This window comes from Uranotaenia lowii, chromosome 2 (genome assembly GCF_029784155.1).
Source record: "Uranotaenia lowii strain MFRU-FL chromosome 2, ASM2978415v1, whole genome shotgun sequence".
Lineage (NCBI taxonomy): Eukaryota > Metazoa > Arthropoda > Insecta > Diptera > Culicidae > Uranotaenia > Uranotaenia lowii.
In genome coordinates, this window is record NC_073692.1 from 166,282,393 (window position 1) to 166,301,989 (window position 19,597).

General features: G+C 35.6%; 3 protein-coding genes across 5 annotated transcripts in view; 1 reads left to right on the top strand and 2 right to left on the bottom strand.

Moving 5' to 3' along the window:
* The window catches only part of LOC129745155 (protein naked cuticle homolog), a 503,284-nt gene that overhangs the window by 314,793 nt on the left and 168,894 nt on the right, over positions 1 to 19,597 (bottom strand). The gene's annotated exons all lie outside the window — the stretch shown is intronic.
* LOC129745153 (maltase 2-like) lies at positions 43 to 7,006 on the top strand. The gene is made up of 3 exons (XM_055738067.1): positions 43 to 607; positions 5,555 to 5,839; positions 5,901 to 7,006. The coding sequence occupies exons 1-3, from the start codon at positions 104 to 106 to the stop codon at positions 6,912 to 6,914; spliced, it is 1,803 nt and encodes a 600-aa protein (XP_055594042.1). The 5' UTR covers positions 43 to 103; the 3' UTR covers positions 6,915 to 7,006.
* LOC129745150 (maltase 1-like) lies at positions 16,596 to 19,079 on the bottom strand. The gene is made up of 3 exons (XM_055738063.1): positions 18,542 to 19,079; positions 18,112 to 18,473; positions 16,596 to 17,929 (listed from the first exon to the last, which is right to left on the bottom strand). Exons 1-3 carry the CDS (start codon positions 19,052 to 19,054, stop codon positions 16,972 to 16,974), a joined length of 1,833 nt encoding a protein of 610 aa, XP_055594038.1. The 5' UTR covers positions 19,055 to 19,079; the 3' UTR covers positions 16,596 to 16,971.

Consider the following 19,597-nt stretch of genomic DNA (forward strand, 5'->3'; position numbering starts at 1 on the left):
AACAGCGGTTTTCGCGAACAACCAGAGTAGTCGTTTGGAATTTTTACCTTGCTAATCCTCGAGGGGGGAGGGGAACCCGTTTTAGTGTGTTCGGGGTATCGCGATGAAGGCAGCAGTGACAGTGTTTGTGACCTTGCTGGCTCTGGCAGCCGCAAAGGTGACCGTCAAACAGGACGATCACGACCATGGCGAAATGGACTGGTGGGAGGGTGGAGTGTTCTATCAAATTTATCCCCGTTCGTTCAAAGATTCCAACGGCGATGGCGTGGGGGATATCCAGGGTATCGCCGAAAAGCTGGACCATCTGGTCGATCTCGGAATCACCGGAGTTTGGTTCAGTCCGTTGTTCAAATCTCCGATGAAGGATTTCGGATATGACATTCAAGACTTTCGAAGCGTTGATCCGATCTTTGGAACGATGGAAGATTTGGATGCGCTGATTAAGAAGGCGAAGGAGCTTGGTATTAAGGTTATCCTGGATTTTGTGCCCAATCATACCAGTGACCAGCACGAGTGGTTTGTGGAAGCTGTCAAAGGAAACCCCGAGTACCGGGATTACTACGTTTGGAAGGATGGGAGTGACGATAACAAGCCACCGAACAATTGGGTAGGTTCAGTGAACAGTTTGATTTAAGGAGTTATCCAGGATTTCGGATTAAAAATTTGTTATCAGGGTGCTGACACGTGGTGACTTTTTTTTGCGGGGATTATAATCCTTTTGGATGATTTATCCCAACACCTGGTGACACAGGTTCAAATTTGATATAGTTGAGAGAAATTGTTTCTGGAATGTCTGTTTTTTTATCTACAAGATCTATCGGATCTATCAGATTTTTACAAATGGCAAAATCAAAGATGTTTCATTAATGCCTACCAGTGCAATTCACACATATGAAAAGCCGTACTTCATTGTGAATTGTTTAAACCGAGAAACCTTCTCAAAAACTGATGTGTAGGTGAAATAAAAGTATGACGGCCAGTTTCAGGTTTTGTGTTTTTGAGACATTTTTAAAGCACACCTTTTGCAGGGCTCATTTTTTGATAAGTTCATTTCCTATTTTTATTTCATTTTTGATTACTCAAATAAGTTCTCTCAAGAATATAAACCAATACCACCTTTTTGTTTAATATCCATTCTAATCGCTAGTATTCACACCCTATATCTACTAGAAGCCTTAAAAGTTGAAATGGCCACTTCTGAGCCAACATGATTCAAACGAAATATACCAACTTAGGGATCACCTTAGCCCGTACGTCGGAAAACCAATGGTTTTCCACAATTTTTTAGTAGGTTGACTTGACCCTTAGGCCCTTCTTATTAAATTTTTCAAATGTCTTCCCCTCTACTCATATGTACCGATATCAATTAAAGTCTCAAGTCATCACTTACAGTTGCGTTAAAAAAAGAATGAAATTGCGTGAAACTGCGCACTCTATTCCAACTTTAAAAAGTCGTTATTTCTCTCTCGGTTTATATTTTTTCAAGGATTTTTTACAAAATTTTGTTCAACTATCCAACTTACGTTCTACAACATTTGAAGTCTCTACAATGACTGCAAACAAAGAAACTGCTATTCCAGTAAAAAAGGGAAATTTGGAACTGCTTCATAAAATTCGCTGTATTTTTGACAGTTTTCATTGAAAAATTTTGAAATTGGATCCAAAGATGCAAAATGTTTGATCTAGTAACTTACCAAGTTTCGTCAAAATGGATTAACGCGATCAAAAATGGTGCAGGGTAGAAAATAAGGTTCATTTTCGCCCAACAGACAATATCATTCGTTTTTGGACGGAAGTTTGTATGGAAAACATCAAAATCAATGTTTTCTTGGTATTTTCATTAGAAAAAATCTAAATTTATCACAAAAATTGATGCAAATCGAGAGAAAACTCATTACAGCCTTGTTAGAAATAGAAATTGTTCCCTCAGAACTTGTATTCAAACACTAGAGTGAATATAATAAGTACTCGCTTTAGTTGTGTTTCAAATTTGTTATTTTTCTTTCGGGTCATTTCTGAAACTCTATTCTTTTTATTTTGAACTTGGATGGAACATATTCTATTCCGAAACAACGCTCGTATGAAGTTTCTATCAATTCACAACATTCATTGTGATAGGTACTTCCGTCCAAAAAAGAATGAAATCCTCTGTTGGGCGAAAATGAACCTTGTTTTCTATACGGTACCATTTATGATCGTTTTAATCAATTTCCACGAAACTTGTCCAGGTATCAGATCAAACATTTTTACATTTTTGGACCAAATTTCAAAACTAATCGAAATTGTTAAAAATACAGCGAATTTTATGAAGCTATTCGGAAATTCCTCTTTTTTAGGGGAATAGCTGTGGCTTTGATTCCAGTCATTGTGAAGACTTCAAATTTTGTAGAGCGTTAGTTGAACTTAATTGTGTGAAAATTCCATGAAAATATATATACCGAGAGAGAAATGGCAGCTTGTTAAAGCTGAAAGAGAGTGCGCAACTTCACGCGATTTAATTTTTTTTAACGCAACTGTGGATTCGACGCTTAAACGACGCGTAAGGTCGTCAAGCCCTAATTATCCATACTTAAGAAATCATAGTTGTATTGTATATCCAAGCGCGGATTAAAGGGAGGCAATAGGAGGCAATAGCCCCGGGCACATCGAGAAAAATAGTTAAAACGGGTGAATTAAAACTGCTTTAATTTCTCGAATTATAGGAATGAAAATCAAAATAAAAATGTAACACATAACTGCTAAGGGGGCCCCCGTGAATAGTATCACTATTACTTAAGTCAAGAGGCCCCTCTAAAGTATGCATTCCAGATTTTTTCTGCATTTATGAGGGCTTAGCAAATCAGGGTAGAACTAATTCTAAGCTTGGAAAAATTTGGCTTATAATTTGGAATTTTTCTATACAAAATCTGGACAGATTTAGGCAGAATACAGCGAGAAGAAAATTCAGAGAAAGTTAGGAAGCTTTCAGCAGCTTTCAAATCGTTTATCAAACTCCCTCTAAAACGAGACCGCTCTGAGTTTTTTCAAACATCAAATTTTCCTTTTGTCATCCTCCCCTCTTCGATTAAAAAAAACCTTAAGGGGGGAATAAACTAATCATGAAGTTTCATTTTATTTAAAGTTCGTGGAATTTAACGAAAATTGTAACAGTAACAAGACAAAACGAAAGATGGGACTTTCTTACATTCTACAATTTAGCATATTTTCGTTAATATCCGCGAGTTCGAGCCCAAGAGTAATCATCGAACACAGTTGTACCGGATAAGTTTTATAATAACGATCCCCCAACTGTAACGTTGATAAAGTCGCGAATGCCATAAAGATGGTAAAACGACTAAAATCGAAACAAAAAAAAATATTTTCGTTTATAAATAGCACAATGTTAGAATTTTTAATATGGATTTAACGGCGGCTAAAATAACTTTTTCTTAGCGTGGTCGGAATTTGAAAAAAAAAATACAGAAAGTTATACAATAAGGACCACGAAAAATCCGATGTAGAGAAACACCTAGATTTGGCATTCAATATTTCTAAACTTGTAGGACAATTTATACTTAGTATCTTGAAGCTACCGAAAGTGTTGATTTCAATTTTACAGAATAGAATTTCATTATTAAATTTATTACATTGGAGTGAAACTTCTAAAAATAGCACATTCGCGACAAGCGAATGAACGAGAATTCTCATATTTTATCCTTTATGCGCTGACATGAATTTATTAAAGAGTTTGAAATTAAAAATTCCAGAATTTTATGCAGGTTAAATTAACAAACAAACATTAACATTACATGTAAAAATGTTAACGGTTTTATTTTGTTCTGAAGGTTTAAAATAGAAATTACCATTTGAATTACGAATTATAAAATTTCTTTTTTGTTTTTTTTTTGGTCTTTGGCCTCAATTAGCTATTTGAATTTTATTTGTTATTTGTTTTTCAAATCTTATTTTGAGACACTGAATCGTGGTTATGAATAAAATCTGATTTAAGGTTTTGAAACTTACTCTTGAGCACATATACTGCCGACCAAAAGTTTAGAATCACCTCCTCATAAAAAAAAGAAAATTTTGATCCATCTTATGACATATTGCTATTCTTTAAATTACACTCGAAAGATCGTGAGCAAAACCTGCTTTGGATGATTTTGACAAAATGTTTATATTGAGTTTTTATGACTTTAAACATGGCTTAAAATTAAGACATTTTCCAAAATCTGCATGTCAATTCAAACCCGATCATCTCAGTTCGAATTCTTTTTTTCATATATACTTATGATAACACATTTGTTCAACTTTTGGGAAAAAATTTGCAATCAAATAAAAATGAATAAAATAGCTACTTAAGTTTTCATCCAAAAGTTTGGAATCACCCCGAGCAAGTTTGGGATCAGTCTTCTAAAACATGCATTATAATTTCACTTTGATTTTTGTAAGCCAGAGAATTGCAGTTAGAGATAAAATAGAATTTTTAATACGTTTGTGCTATTAACTGAGTTTGTTTAGAATTGGCGCATATGCCCTTTTCAAAAACCGAAACCGAATTGTATATCATAGCTTATGGGTATGTGTATTAGACTGAGTCGATTTGGGGTCATTTTTGAATTTCTCAAACCCTGGGGTCTCAAAAGCTTTGTTTTGGTCCAAAACTCTTCCATGATTTTTTGCAGAATTTTTAAGTAACGTTTACATGAGTAAATTTGGACTTTTAAATTTGTATGGGAAAATTGAATATTTTGTACTGAAAAATCATCATAATTTTTGTTTCTTCTGTGCAACCGAGCCAGCTAATGGTTTTTGTGCCAATTTTTAAATTCTTCAAAGGAAATTTTCCGCTGAACAACTTTTTCGAAGACCGCAAATTCGTATCTCAATAGACAAAAAAATTATTAGCTGTTCAACAGAGGTATGTCTTTTGGCATTGATAAACATTAAATTCAATAGACACCACTGCTGGGTCCCTTGCGAGGTAATGCATGACTACTTTTCATGCAATACTTTGCGGGGCACAAGCAGAGGTGTCAATTGAATATATTATATATCAATTCCAAAAGACATACCCCTGTTAAACGGCTAATAACTTTTTTGTTCAATAAGATACGAATTTACGGTCTTCGACAAAGTTGTTCAGCGGAAAATTTCCTTTGAAGAATTTATAAATTGGCACAAAAACCATTAGCTTGCTCGGTTGCACGGAAGAAACAAAAATTATGTTGATTTTTCAGTACAAAATATTCAATTTTCCCATACAAACCTAAAAGTCCAAATTTACTCATGTATATGTTACTTAAAAATTCTGCAAAAAATCATGGATGAGTTTTGGACCAAAACGAAGCATTTTGGATCCCAGGGTTTGAGAAATTCAAAAATGACCCCAAATCGACTCAGTCTAATGTGTATGGAGTCATTAATTTTCAACTTAATTTTTTATTCATTCAGTCAATTGCATTGTACACACGGTGTGAAACCTTCTAAGTCAAGACGGTTTCCAAGCTAACGCTAGGGTTTTTAGGGAAAATCTTCAGTAATGAAAAATAATGTAATCTATCTGATCTTCCAGCAATCCGTGTTCCACACCGATGCCTGGACTAAGCTGCCAAGTCAAACCCAGTACTACCTGCATCAGTTCGATGCCGGGCAGCCCGATCTGAACTACCACCACGAGAAGGTGCAGGCTGAGATGACCGAAATGATGGAGTTCTGGTTCGAGAAGGAAATCGACGGGTTCCGTATCGATGCCATCAACCACGCCTTCGAGGATCAAAGCTATGCCGATGAAGTGCTGCTGGATCCGACCAGACCCCTGTTCTACGAGAATATGCATCACAACTTGACCATGAACTTGGTAATTTGTTGAATTAAAACTTATTAGATCTGTGAATAAGCAATCTTCTTTGTTTCTCTAGGACGAATCTTACGATTTGATCTACGATTGGCGCACAATGTTCGATCAATGGTCCGCGAAGAGCACTAGCACCAAATTGATGATGACGGAAGCCTACGCAAATGTGGAGCAAACTATGCGCTGGTACGGTGACGGAGAGCGAAAAGGTGCCCATATTCCGTTCAATTTCGCCATGATCAATCGGGTGACAAATGCATCGAACGCTGATCAGCTGAAGGAGATTATCGACGAGTGGATGGACAACATGCCTGCTGGAGCCAATGCCAATTGGGTGCTAGGAAACCACGATCGTCCAAGAATCGCTTCTCGTTTCGGACGGGAACGTGCTGCCAGTTTTGCCGTCCTCGAAATGACTCTACCAGGAATTGCCGTCATCTACTATGGTGAAGAAATCGGCATGGAAGATTACCGAGACATCAGCTTCGAGGACACCCAAGATCCGCAGGCAAAGAACACCAACGCAGAAATTTATCAGCTCTACACCAGAGATCCAGTGCGAACTCCCTTCCAATGGGATGATACAGCATACGCTGGCTTCACAACCGAAACCTCAGATAAACCTTGGCTCCCAGTGCACACGAACTACAAAGAGCTGAACTTAGCTGCCCAGAAAAGCAATCCCAAGAGCATGTACAACCTGTACAAAAATCTACTCGCTCTTCGCAAAACTCATACTTTCATGCACGGAGAGTTTGCTTCGAAATCGCTCATCAACAACGTATTCGGCTACACCCGAACCCTGGCCGATCACACCTCGTACGCCGTCGTGGTCAATCTGAACTCGGCTGAGGTGCAGCTGAACATCAAGAGCCTACACGAGGCCGCCGATAAGCTGAAGGTGGTGCTCAGTACCCCTGAGTCCAAGTTCGTTACAGGTGAGGAGATTGCCAACGTCGAAAACTTGGTCCTGAGCAGCTATGATGCGGTAGTGTTCGAGGTCATCAGCGGTAGTGCGGTCGTAACTGGATCGTTGGCTCTCTTGCTGGCAGCCGTTTTGAGAGCTCTGTTCCAGTAACCTGTTGCGAAAGGTGGAGTTTATTTATAACGATTGTGTATAGTACAGTGGTTGAAACAAATTTTAGTTTAATAAATTTATGACTGAATGTATATTTTTGTGTACTTTTTGTTTGTTGTTGCAACCAGTTGGTAGTGTCACGATCTTCGATTATAAAAATATAGCTCGTACATACTTATTTTGGCACCATGATAGCCCCTGTGACAGATTTCGATTCTAAAAACCTCAAATAATTCAAAATGAACCTGACTAGATTTGTTAAGATCATCTCAGTTTAAGATAAATTTTCGAATTTGCAGAAAAAACTTAAAAAAAACTTCAATGAGCGGTTTATTGAATGAATCTGGTAGGAATTTAGTAAAAAAAACTATTTGTGAGTTCATTGAATATTCTATCAAATGTTCGATTAGTGATACATGAACTTTTGGTATCCGGTCGTTGGTCACATAATTTTGTTCAAATCCAGTTTGTGCTTGATTAACTCCTTCAATATCATTGACCGTAGAGTGTTTTGTGAAGAAATTTTTCAGCCTCACAACTAAGACATATTTCATTCTAAATGAAGTGGATAAAATATACATATGTTCATTAAAGTCGGATAAGGTTGCAAGAAGAGCTTTACAACTTAAAATAAGTTTTTCCTATAGTGCCCCTAGAGCTTCTTAGGTCGTCTATAGAGTAGGTAAATGAGCATGAACTGCGTTACTTCCTGATGAATCTCACTCATATTGGTCACTCGAATATAGATTCACTATTGTAATGTTTTGTAAACCTCTTGTACCGTTGCTATAATTTCTATCTTAAATGTTGCCAGTTTGTCATTGTTTCTTTGTAACCATTTGTATAACTTAGGCGGGAAAAATTGTAATTATTAATGCAAATGAAATAAATGTCCTCTTTCCTTTTAATCGCGAACAAGAAAAGTTGTCTTTAATTTCGCTACCTGAAAGTTTAACAAATGGTCCAGCCACAACACTTCCAAATCTGATGGTGCAAGTAGGGTTAGTTGCCCTTACTTTCGGTGGTTTTTGAATAATCATTTGTTTTTCTCATAAACGGGAGATTTGTATCTTTCAGAAAATTAAAGCATCGTTCATGAGCTTATCTGCAAGCTTCAATGGAAATTTTCAACATAGGTTTCATCATTATTGAAAGATTTGCAAAGAAAATTTCCAACTTTGAACCTACTGTTCCTATTTTGGTACTGAACTGGTACCTTCATTGAACTTAGAACTGAAATTACCATTAAAAGTATGATTATTTGGAAAATGAATTAACAAATTGATTAAAATTGTAATCTTTAATCAAATATTATCATAAAATAGTAGAACAGCTTTTTCACGATTGAGAATACACTTTAAATTTCTGTTATAAATAGCTCAAACGTTTTTACTCCCTGTTAACTCTATCAGCATAACACTAGCTGAAACTTTTTTGTGTTTACTTACTTGAAGTTTACTTGCATAAAACTTACAAATATAGTAGAAACGTTTAATAATTGGTTCTGCTTTATACCCCAATTTAATTTTCACACCTTTGTTGATTTTTTGGTATTGACAGAAAATTTTAATAATGTCAGGTCTAAAAATGGAACATCAAAGTTGAAGTATCCTATTTTTGGACCCTTTACAGATTTTAAGAAAAATATGTAGTATGGTTCATAAGACCGCTGCAAAATCATGACTTTTTGCTTCCATATGTTTTTTCGATGCCTTTTGGGTCACCCAGCATCAGTGTAAAATTTTAAATGATTTGATTTATTCCTGAGTTAGTGCAACGCGTTTCAATTTTGTATGGAAATTTGTATGGAAGCTTCATTTTTTGCTAACTTGACAAACAGCTAAGAATTTTATAAAAAAAGTTGAAATCATTTCAAAATTAAAAAAAAAATCTGAATCTATTGAAAAGTATTTAAAAAGGGCAGACTTTTCTTGCTAGAGCTTTTCATAATTTCATGAAAAGTTTAGCAAAGATATTTTTTATCAATAAATTTCCTGGCTATGGTATTTTTGAGATTTTTTTTTACTCATCCTATGGTTACACAACTTTCAAATAAGCAGTCAAAACGCTAAAATAAAAAAAAATATTTTGAAAAAAAAATTTAGTATGGTAGGATTAAGAAAGAATAAGAGTTCATTGTGTGCATGAGAGAATCTTAATCCTATGCTAACAAAATGAATTATTCACAATTTTCGGTATATTAGGACTAAAGTAGGCTCTAGGTCCAAAGTAGGAGCACTCACCCTATTTGATAAAATTTAGGCTCAATTATTCCTATAACAAGCTTACCAGAAATTTTATCCAAACGCGTCCGGGCCGTGAAAATACTGACAATTTTATTTTAATTCCTCGGAATATCCGGGCACTCGAATTCATAGCCGTTTTTTACTTTTATACAAAGCTTTCGAAGAAAAAAAAAAGTTTAATCAAATCAAATGTGTTAGAGAAATTAGAGAAAAAAATGTCTTAGCAATCTATCAAGGTAGAGCAATCCTTTTCTTTGCTGAATCTGATTTTTTTTGTCAATTAAGGCCGGGTATATTTTTAGTAGTTTTGTAATTAAGTAAAACCTGACAAGATTCGAACATTTGGCTTAATTGTTTTCTTTTAAAAATTCTGGAAATATCCGGGCAAAATTGATAATAACTAAGAAGCTACTGAATAAAAATCTAGAAAAAAAACACATGAAATTTAAAAATTTTATCATATCTCATGTTCTGAGTTTATCTTGGTATATCTTCGTACTTGAAAATTAACCGATTTGTAACTAGCGGAATGCCCAAAACAATCGACCATGTGCGCGCTGATGCCTATCTCGTTACGAAAATTGAGGGTTTCAGTCCCGACGGTGAGCCGTTGTATCTTTTTCGTGACTTTCGTGATACTTAAGGCTTATGTTATTTCTTTCTTCGATATCTCATGTTTTTTCTAAAGCTATCCTTTGCCTACGGAAACGAAAATATTAAATTTGAACATACCAGCAGCTTATCGTAATGTAGAAATCCAAAAAATCTTAAATGTTTATTTTAATAATGAAATGTTCAAATAATTTCGTTTCTGAGCGCAAATATAAAAAGTAAAAATTTATTGTTGAAATTTTTTGTAAAAAAGTGAATAGAGCCAGCGAAATTCAGGCTTTTTCATGCCGAAGTTGCCGAATAAAATTCTATGTATTGGCAAAATAAAATCTAGCTTTTGTGATTTTATTCAAATATTCTGTGATGATTTTTATAATTTTTTTATCAATTCATAGTATGAAACTCAAAATTTTGGGAACATGAAAAAAATTTCAAAAATCGGTGAAATCTGTGAATTTATTCAAAGATCAATTTTGTTTTCTCTGACACAGATTCTGTGGTGATAGTTTTCCAAACATTTTGTTGGATTACAATTTTTTCTGTGATTTTGGTAACCTTGATTTACATAATGCACAGCAAAAATTATTTCCTGTAAAATTACGCTAATGTCCTGTTACAAAAAGGAGCAGGACATTAACCGTAATTTTACAGGTTGAAATACAAATTAGGTGATATTAAATTTTCAGTGTACAACTTTTTTACAGGACATTTGCTGTAAAAATAAATGAATCTTCGTTAACTTTCAAGGTAAACAATTTAAAATTTCAGGTTTTGTTAATTACAGGTTGATTTATTTTAAAGGTTGTAGTTTCAGTGACACGTAATAGTCAAAAAATTTTTCTGTGTGCTTTGCATAACTGCCAAGACTATTGACATTAAAATTAAAGGGTATGAAAAAGAAGTAAACAAACAAAGGGACTCGTGTAATCTTAAAGCAGCTTACGACCCTGTCAATTTGAAATTAAAACAGACATTGATAAATAAGTGTAAAAGCGACACAAAACAAATTTACCGAAAACACATTAGAACCAAGGTTGCCGAAATCACAGAAAAATCTATAATTTCAAAGAATTTTGAAAAAATTTTCATCACAGATTCTATGACACAGAACACAGAATTTTAGAAATATTCACTGATTTCACAGTATTTTTAAATTTTGGACGTTTTTTTTTTAAATTCAATTTATTATATCAATATAAATTTTGGATACTTATCTTTGAATTGGGAAAATACTTTAAAATTGGTAATGTTAATTGATTTTTTTGTTAGTAAAATGTGAAAAAGACACAATGTGACATGACTTTTGGATGAAATTTAAAGATAATGCATCAAACCGTCACAGAACTTTTAAGTAAAATCACAGAAACTCAGATTTTTTTTTCGTTTAAACACAGAATTTTTTTCGGCAACTTTGATTAGAATAGACGGATGACAGTATACTGTAAGATTTTAAAATTATTAGTAAGGTTAAAATTTATCGTTTAACATAAAACTTAAGAGAAGTGAATGCTATACATGTAAGTTCAAAACGTATAAAAAACTGGTAAAAATATTTTAATCATTCCAAAACTTGCAGAAAAAGTGGATTTTTTAATTCACAATTAATCGCAGCGATCTCATTAATCGCAACAAGAATCTCATGCAGCTTTGATTTAAGCCCGGAAAGCTTCCCCTTAAATTTTTGACTCTCCAGCCAAAGTCACCATCTCATCGTCGGCTCCCTCCAAGCTATGCGGAAAGAAATAAATAGCACTGCAAACAAGATTGAGATTGCCAATACATGAGATTGGGCGAGAGCATTCACAACCAGAGATGCCAATGTGCATGATTTTTCAGAATCTTCCTGATTTTCGAAGCTTAGCCTGACAACCTGTTAAGCCATTGAATTTCCCTGATTTTTGAAAATATGTGTGATTTTGCCTAATTTTTGCGAATTTGATGAAAATGTGTACTGGATTAGGTATCATTGCTGAAGTGAAAAAGTGCAAATGTGGCTGAATCAAAGCAATCGAGATATTCCCTTAAATTCTTATTAGAAAAAGGGAATTGAAGAGAATCTTTGGATTGCTTTGATTCAGTAGAATTATTCAATCAAGTAGGCTCACAACACATATTTTAGTGAAAATGTGTAGCGCTGACCAAAAAAAAGGTCATACCTTTGAGCGAGATTTCCGTTACCTTAACGTAGTCTGATTTTGCCTGATTTTTATTTCACCAGTTTCCTGATTTTCGAAAAAAAAGTGTTGGCAACCCTGATCACATCCACTGATGATTTTTTTTCTTCTCCGGAAAATCTATTGCGCACAGAGATGCCAATGTGCTAGATTTTTCGAGGCTCAGTCTGACAACCTGTTAAGTTCAATGGCTTCCCTTATTTTTGAAAATGTGCCCGATTTTCCCTGAGTTTGCTTGATTTTTGCGAATGTGATAAAAAATGGGTATTAAGGAACTGGAACTGGTGCTGTAGTGGGAAAGTGAAAATGTGGAGCGACGACAAAAAAATTTAAAAAAAAAGGTCATCACTTTGAGCGAAATTTCCGTTACTTTGATGAATGCGCATTATGTTGAGTAGTAATCTGATTGCTAACACAGTCCTGATTGTTTGACAAAACCTCCTGGCATCTCTGCTCCAAACGACACCTTCAACAGTTATTTTTGTAAAGAAAATAACAGTTTTGATCGTGGTAGCCACAAGCACAGATTCATCTAAAAAAGTACAGATTTTTCGTTCCTTTTCCTTACAGATTCTTTCCACACAGAAGACAGATTTTAAAGGTTCGGTTTCGATTAGTAGGGAAGAGTGGGGTATTTATCATGGGCCAGGGCCGTAGGAAGAACCGGCTCATGGGGGGGGGGTTTTGATTACAATTTTTTCCTACAACATTTTTGCTTAAACAGTGCATGTACTAGTAAAAAAAAATGTATATGTACTGAGTACAAATTATTAAGATAAAAGGTATTTTGCATTAAAAGTTGTTTATTTTTTAAAAAAAGTCCTAGAAGTTGCAATTTTTTTTTTCATGAAGCTTTAAAAAATATGTCAGTTGCCTCCAGAAAAGTGTTTCAATGACTGGTGTGTCAACTGCATCGTTGATAAAAGTCGCAAGGGATACAATGATGTAGAAACGACTATATTCGATACAAAAAAAAATATTTTGAACGCTTAAGTTAGAAAAACAAACTTTTTTACTCATTTAATTAGCAAACAAATTCTTTCGAACCATGAGCATGACGATTTTAAGCATGGTTGAAAATGTATCAAATAATCTGAAACAAAATTGAAAAATAAGGGTTACCAGAGGATAAAAACAAGTTCAAAATTATAATTTATTATTTTATATTTCTTAATTAAAGTCCTGTGATAAAAGTTTTCAAAATTAAAATTTAGATTTTTCAAAAAATAAATTCTTTGAAATTAATCGAAATCCTTTCATTCAAATGTTGAGTTTCAGATTTATCACCGCGATTGTTTGTTCTTCGAAATTATCGACGTTTTTCGGTGAGTTTTAATATTAATAAAACAGATTTACCAGTTGTCCATACGTTTCGAGCTACTCTGGCATTCGCTCCTCCTCAGTGGACAAATTGACTGGCCATCGTCTGAACTATTTTGATTTCCAAAATCAAAATAGTTCAAACGATGGCCAGTCAATTTGTCCACTGAGGAGGAGCGAATTCCAGAGTAGCTCGAAACGTATGGACAACTGGTAAATCTGTTTTATTAATATTAAAACTCACCGAAAAACGTCGATAATTTCGAAGAACAAATTTCATTCAAATGTGATTTTCACCAGGTTTGTTTTTCTAAACTGACTTTGATTGAATTTAAAAAATTAAATTAAATTTAAATTTGAGCTAAATTAAATGTCAATCTTGAATTTTTGTTCCAAGTCTGAATTCTGCATTATGAACCTAAATTCAAAACCTGAATCCAAATCCCATGAATTTAGAACCAAAAGGCGAAATTTGTATCAGAACTTTTAACCAGAAATCTCATATTTGATTTTGAATTTGTGGTTTTCAATATGATTTTTTTTTTCAATTTTTAATTCGTAACTGAAATTGTAAACTAAAATTAAATGAATTGCTTCACATTTTTCAATTCTGGACTCATGAAATTATCTTATGTTTCAACTCCACATATAAATTAAGGATAAAAATTTCAGATCCAAATCATAAAAATGGTTTGAATTTTTAATATTTAAACTGATCAAAACTTATAATCAAGAACAATAAACTGGATACGTACTAGATATTTTTTCGTAAGTTTTCGGGCTGGGAAAATCCAGGCAATTTTATTTTAAAACCTATGAATAAAGGCATATTTCTTCAAAATTTTCCCTTAAAATCTAGCCAATATGCAGACTAATTTTGGAACTGTTCCATTATTTAAATTCAACATGAAAAACACGTGGAAAACTGTTTTTATTTTATCGAAACACATCAGCCGATTCAGAATCATATTAGGGCTACCAAAAAATTGTATATGTTTATTTTGGCAAAATTTGTTAAAAAATTGATTTGGACGCTAGATGCATAATTCTAAGGACTCAACTGAAATTTTCGTTTGATTTTGCAAATAGAGTGAGAAAATCTGGTCAAAATACGGATAATCTGGTAAGCTTAGTCTAACTTTGTTGGGATTCAATATTTGGGAGTCAATTACTATCAACAAGTGAGAAAATTTTTGAAAAACTGTTGTAGAACTGTGGTCCTGGAATGAGATTTCGAGGTTCTGGAGTTGAGATTGTTAGACTATTGTAACTCTTGAATCATTTTAGTTGTTCATCAAAATTTGATTAGAAATGTCAAATTTTAAACTTAGCAAAAAAAATTCACTTGGACCTTCATGGGGGGGGTTTAACCCCCAAAACCCCCCCCGTTCCTACGGCCATGTCATGGGCCACTTTTTATCTTTGCTTCATAACTTCTTTATTTTAAAAGATAAAAAGAAAAAATAAATACTTTTTAAGGTATCATTAGACCTTCTTTTTTTTTTAAACAAAAACTGTGGGGAAACGTCGGGCACTAAATCCAAATTGACTAGATAATGTGCTTAGCTTATGAGTTGACCTAAAACTGAAATTTCATAATTCATTTAGTTATTTTTCAGAAATTTCAGATGAGGAAATAAAAAAGAGAGTTGAAAGAAGAGTTCCTAAAACCTGGCTTGCGATCGTTTTGGAAAAATTCCTTTAGGTCTCCCACGGATGTAATTTTGCGGGTGGTTGTTTAATTATATAAGCACATTTTTCCAGGTTAGTTGAATAAAAGAAGCATATGATGCGTACATATGTCAACAACATATAGAAAAACATGCTAACGCAAAGCGACGTTGATGACAGTTGGATTTGGATTTTTATCTCAACACAGCTGAGATATTTAGACTGGCCCAGGTTTCCCCATAGCAATACATTGCAATAATTTCATGTTCCAACTTTATTGAAAAATTTCCTTGAGCTGATGTACGTTCGAGATATTTTTCTACGACGTTTCGTTAATCTGATATACATACATATAAAATATGTTTGAGCAGGAACTGGATCAGCTCAGAGTCCTGAAATGTATGTGCTGAGCTCAAAAATCCTAATTTTTATGAAATTCACTACTTTTCTTCGCATTATTCTCATGAAATTAAAATTCATTCTTTCGTTATTTCCGAAGGATCCTCAATCCTGAAATGAAAAATTATGGGTTTAAAAATTCTGAAAAAGTTTTCATCATGGTCAAATGAAATAACTTAAGAGTTAGTTTTTATATCAGAAAAACAATTTATAAAGAATTTACCCGGTTCTCAAATACCAGTTTTTTCCCAGTTTTCCCGGTGCCATTTTCAATTCCCGTTTTTTCCAGTTCGCTGGACACCCTGTCATTAACAAAAATCATGGCTGACGACAAAAAAAAAAACAGGTCATCAAGTTTAATTTCCCCAAAATCAGTATATTTTCCGTTTTTGGTCAAATCTACGGATTTTTTTTTAAACGAACACACACATATAGGATCTCAGTGAAACTTCATGTTTCTTTGAAGAGATCTAAATTCTACTTAAGACTAAAGCGTACATCTTTCAAGGATATAATGGCTAGCATCTTACTAATGCTAACACCACCAGCTCACAAAAAGAGTACTATGTATGCCGTGACCGAGACTCGATCTCATGACCTCTGGCTTAGAAGACTTAAACGCTATCCTCTAGGCCACGGTCGGCGGCTTCAAATTTGGGATTTGGGATTTTTCAATCTGGCAACGCAGCTTACAGCTCGTATAAACTCGGATAACGAGTAGAGCACGATCAGCGAAAGAGAATTACACTCGGTGCCAATGTGGCCAGATTACAAACCGTTCAAATCCGTAGAACCTTTTAAAAACGGAAAGCACACCAATTTTGATTGAATATAATTTGATAACCTTTTTTATGACGTCAGTTTTAATTTTGTTTCCGGTTATCCGCAGAATCCCTACAATTGTTTTGTTTATACGTAGAACATCCGTAGATTTCGAGCATCGATCCGATCATTCGATCACCCTGCTCGGAAGAGGAACAGAAAAAAGTGTTGTTTTCTGCCGGCTCTTTGTGATTAGGTAGGAGTCGATCAAACATGTTGACAAACAATCAAAATAAGGGATCCGAAAAGCATAATCTTTGAGGCGTTGTGTGGATTAAAAAGAGTATTTACTTACTACCTCATCTTTTTTTTTAGAATATAAAATTCACGCGAATTCAAAATATAAGAAACCGATGCAACAGAAGAAGCATGAAACGACAGTGCAAAGAAAAATGCATGTCTTTTCTTGAAGGATGTAAACAAAATAAGAAATTCAATTCTAAGTTGTGCACATTTTTTGCAAAACATGCTTTTATTTTATTGGTATTCACAGTTAACCTTCTCAAATCGATGAGATAACACAAACGGGCAATCAATATTTTCAGAGTTTTTCTCTTGCTTGACAATGTTTCTGTACGAATGTGTAGTGGTGATGTTACTTATCTAGCTGTCAAGAGACGCACCGAAGATATGATAATTTTCGTCAGTTTATTGGCCGTGTTCCATTTTTGACGATTGTGTTATGAGTTGACGTTTGCTATCAGTTAGATTAATCTTGACGCGTGAAGGATATACGATGTAGGCACTTGATTGGATTTCGGGATAAACATAATCTCATCGCGAGCTTAATTATGGTTTATATTGAACGAAATATCACCCCAGTAGATGCTTAATTAAAATGGCAATGAATAGGCTAACCGATAAATGAAGCGCGCTAGCCGCACTGACGTTTCCAACCACGAGAGCATCGTAAGGGCCAACGGCCAGATTAGTGGTGTTGACTTTGGATCCCACCTTGTGTCGGGAATCTGTACCGACTATCCGTACGGTTGCTTCCTCGCCAACAAATCGGTACAACTCACTCAAATCGACCGTGCTGGGATGACCTGAGAAGTTAATTACGATCACATGGTACGGATCATTGGAACGATCTTCGTTTTCCCGAAGGAACCTTACAAAGGCAAACACATCGCTGTTGAACGCAATCGACCGGAAGTCTCCATGCGTGAACAGTCGCTCCTTTCGCATCGCTAACACGTCAACGTAGAGCTGATAGGTACTGTAGTCGGCTTCCTTTTGCTTGTGAAGGTTGACTTGTCTGAAGAGTGGATGCAGAGGAATCCAAGTTTTGGGTGCGGCAGAAAATCCTCCATTGAAGGTGTCATCCCACTGGAAAGGCGTTCGCTGTGGATCACGAGATGCCCATTTGTAATTCTCTGGTCCCAGATTACATCCCTGTGGGTCGAGGCTATCTTCGTAGGGCATATCCCGGAAATCTTCCATTCCAATTTCTTCCCCGTTGTAGATGACGGCAACCCCTGGAAGACCAAGTTCGAGCAGAGCCATTCCGGAGATTCGATTTCGACCGTATCTACTTGCCAATCTTGGCTTGTCGTGATTGCCGAGCACCCAGTTGGTAATTTTACCGCGAGGCAAATTTTCTAGCCACTTGTCTATGGTATACTTGAAATCGTAAGCTGTGGAATCGCTATTAAGTTCCTCGATCATAGCGAAGTTGAACGGAATGTGTGCCCGTGGTTGCTTTCCGTCTTCCGATTCGTAGAATCGCATCAGCATCGTGAGGTTGGTGTACGCTTCGGTCATCATGATGCTGGAAGAATTGAGAGGAGGAATGATAATTGAATCCAGTTGACTTAGTTTTGAACACTTCAAGCTTATTGACACCATGAATTTAATAAAAATGATATTTAATTCGTACTTTGAACATGGGAATCAAATTTTCTGAATTTTCAATTTTGAGTTTGAGTCCAGCATTTAAAGTTAAATACTTACATCTGCTCAACTTGATTTTCCTTGACATAATCGTCGATAACCTTTCGCCATCTTCCGATAACTTCGTACGTTTCCGGTAGATCTTTGGTGTAGATGTGATGCGTATACCCATAGCTGTTGGGATCCCGCTCATCGTTGATTGGCTCATCGCGGAGGTCTTCAATCTCGAACATGTGGTTGATGGCATCGATTCGGAATCCGGATGCACCTTTCCGCATCCAAAATCTCAAGATTTCATCGAACTCCCGAACCATCGCCTCATTGCGATAGTTCAAATCAGGCTGCCCGGCGGCAAATTGGTGCAGATAGTACTGGCCACGAATGTCACTCCATTGCCAAGCCGATCCGTAGAACACTGATTGCTGAAGAAATTTTCAATTTTTTAACTTTCCACACAGTTTTCGACAAAAAAAAAACCATTCCAACCTACCCAATTGTTCGGAGGGATTCGCTGCCCTTGAGCATTCGTCTTGCCATCATGCCAAATGTAATAATCCGTGTATGGGTCCTCTCGGCGTTCCGACTTCTTGAACCATTCATGCTCATTACTGGAATGGTTTGGTACAAAATCTAGAACAATCCTAATGCCCAACTTCTTGGCTTCAGCGAACAAATTCTCCAACTCCTCATTGGTTCCGAACAGTGGATCAACCTCGATGAAGTTGCTCACATCGTAGCCGAAATCCACCTGTGGCGACGAGAAGATTGGGCTCAACCACGTGGCTTCTATGCCCAAGTCTTTCAGGTGCTGCAACTTAGCGGTTACTCCGTTGATGTCACCCACACCATCGTCCAATTTACTGTCAAAGAATGATCGCGGATAGATCTGATAGAAAACCGTCGACTCCCACCACTCCTTGTCGTCACTCTGCTGACCTAAAGCTGATCCCGTAATGAAGACCACCAAGGTCACCACCAACAATCCGAACCTAGTCATACTCATCGTTGACCCCCACGGGTGGTGGAAAATCAACGAGCACTGCGAGTCTGCCGAATCGGACCCTCTATATATAGACAATGGGACACGACGAGAGATTGACAGTCAATTTTAATTGACGAGCTCATTTTCGTTGTGCCATCATAAACACACCTTTGAATGTATTACTCGGGAATGGTAGGTACCGTCTCATGATGCTACGGGAAGATTCATTATCATATCTCTATGGCTGCAGTGAATTATGGTTCAAACCTGGTGTGACAATAAAGATTGAGAGTACGTATTCGTATTGCATCACGATAACTCGTTTTTTCCCCATTACGTATCGATTATCTCGTAAATATTCCTTCAATGAGTAGTGATCATCAAGAAGTTGGGGTTTGGTAAAAAACCCCATCTTAGTGCAATAAAACAGAAAAAAATTGCTACACAAAAACGTACCTGAGCCATTGACAGATTTTATAGAACGATAAATTTCTAATTGGAAGTGTCTATAAAGTTAACGTGGAAAAGGCTGATCTTCACGTGACATTGATAGCATCTTTGCTT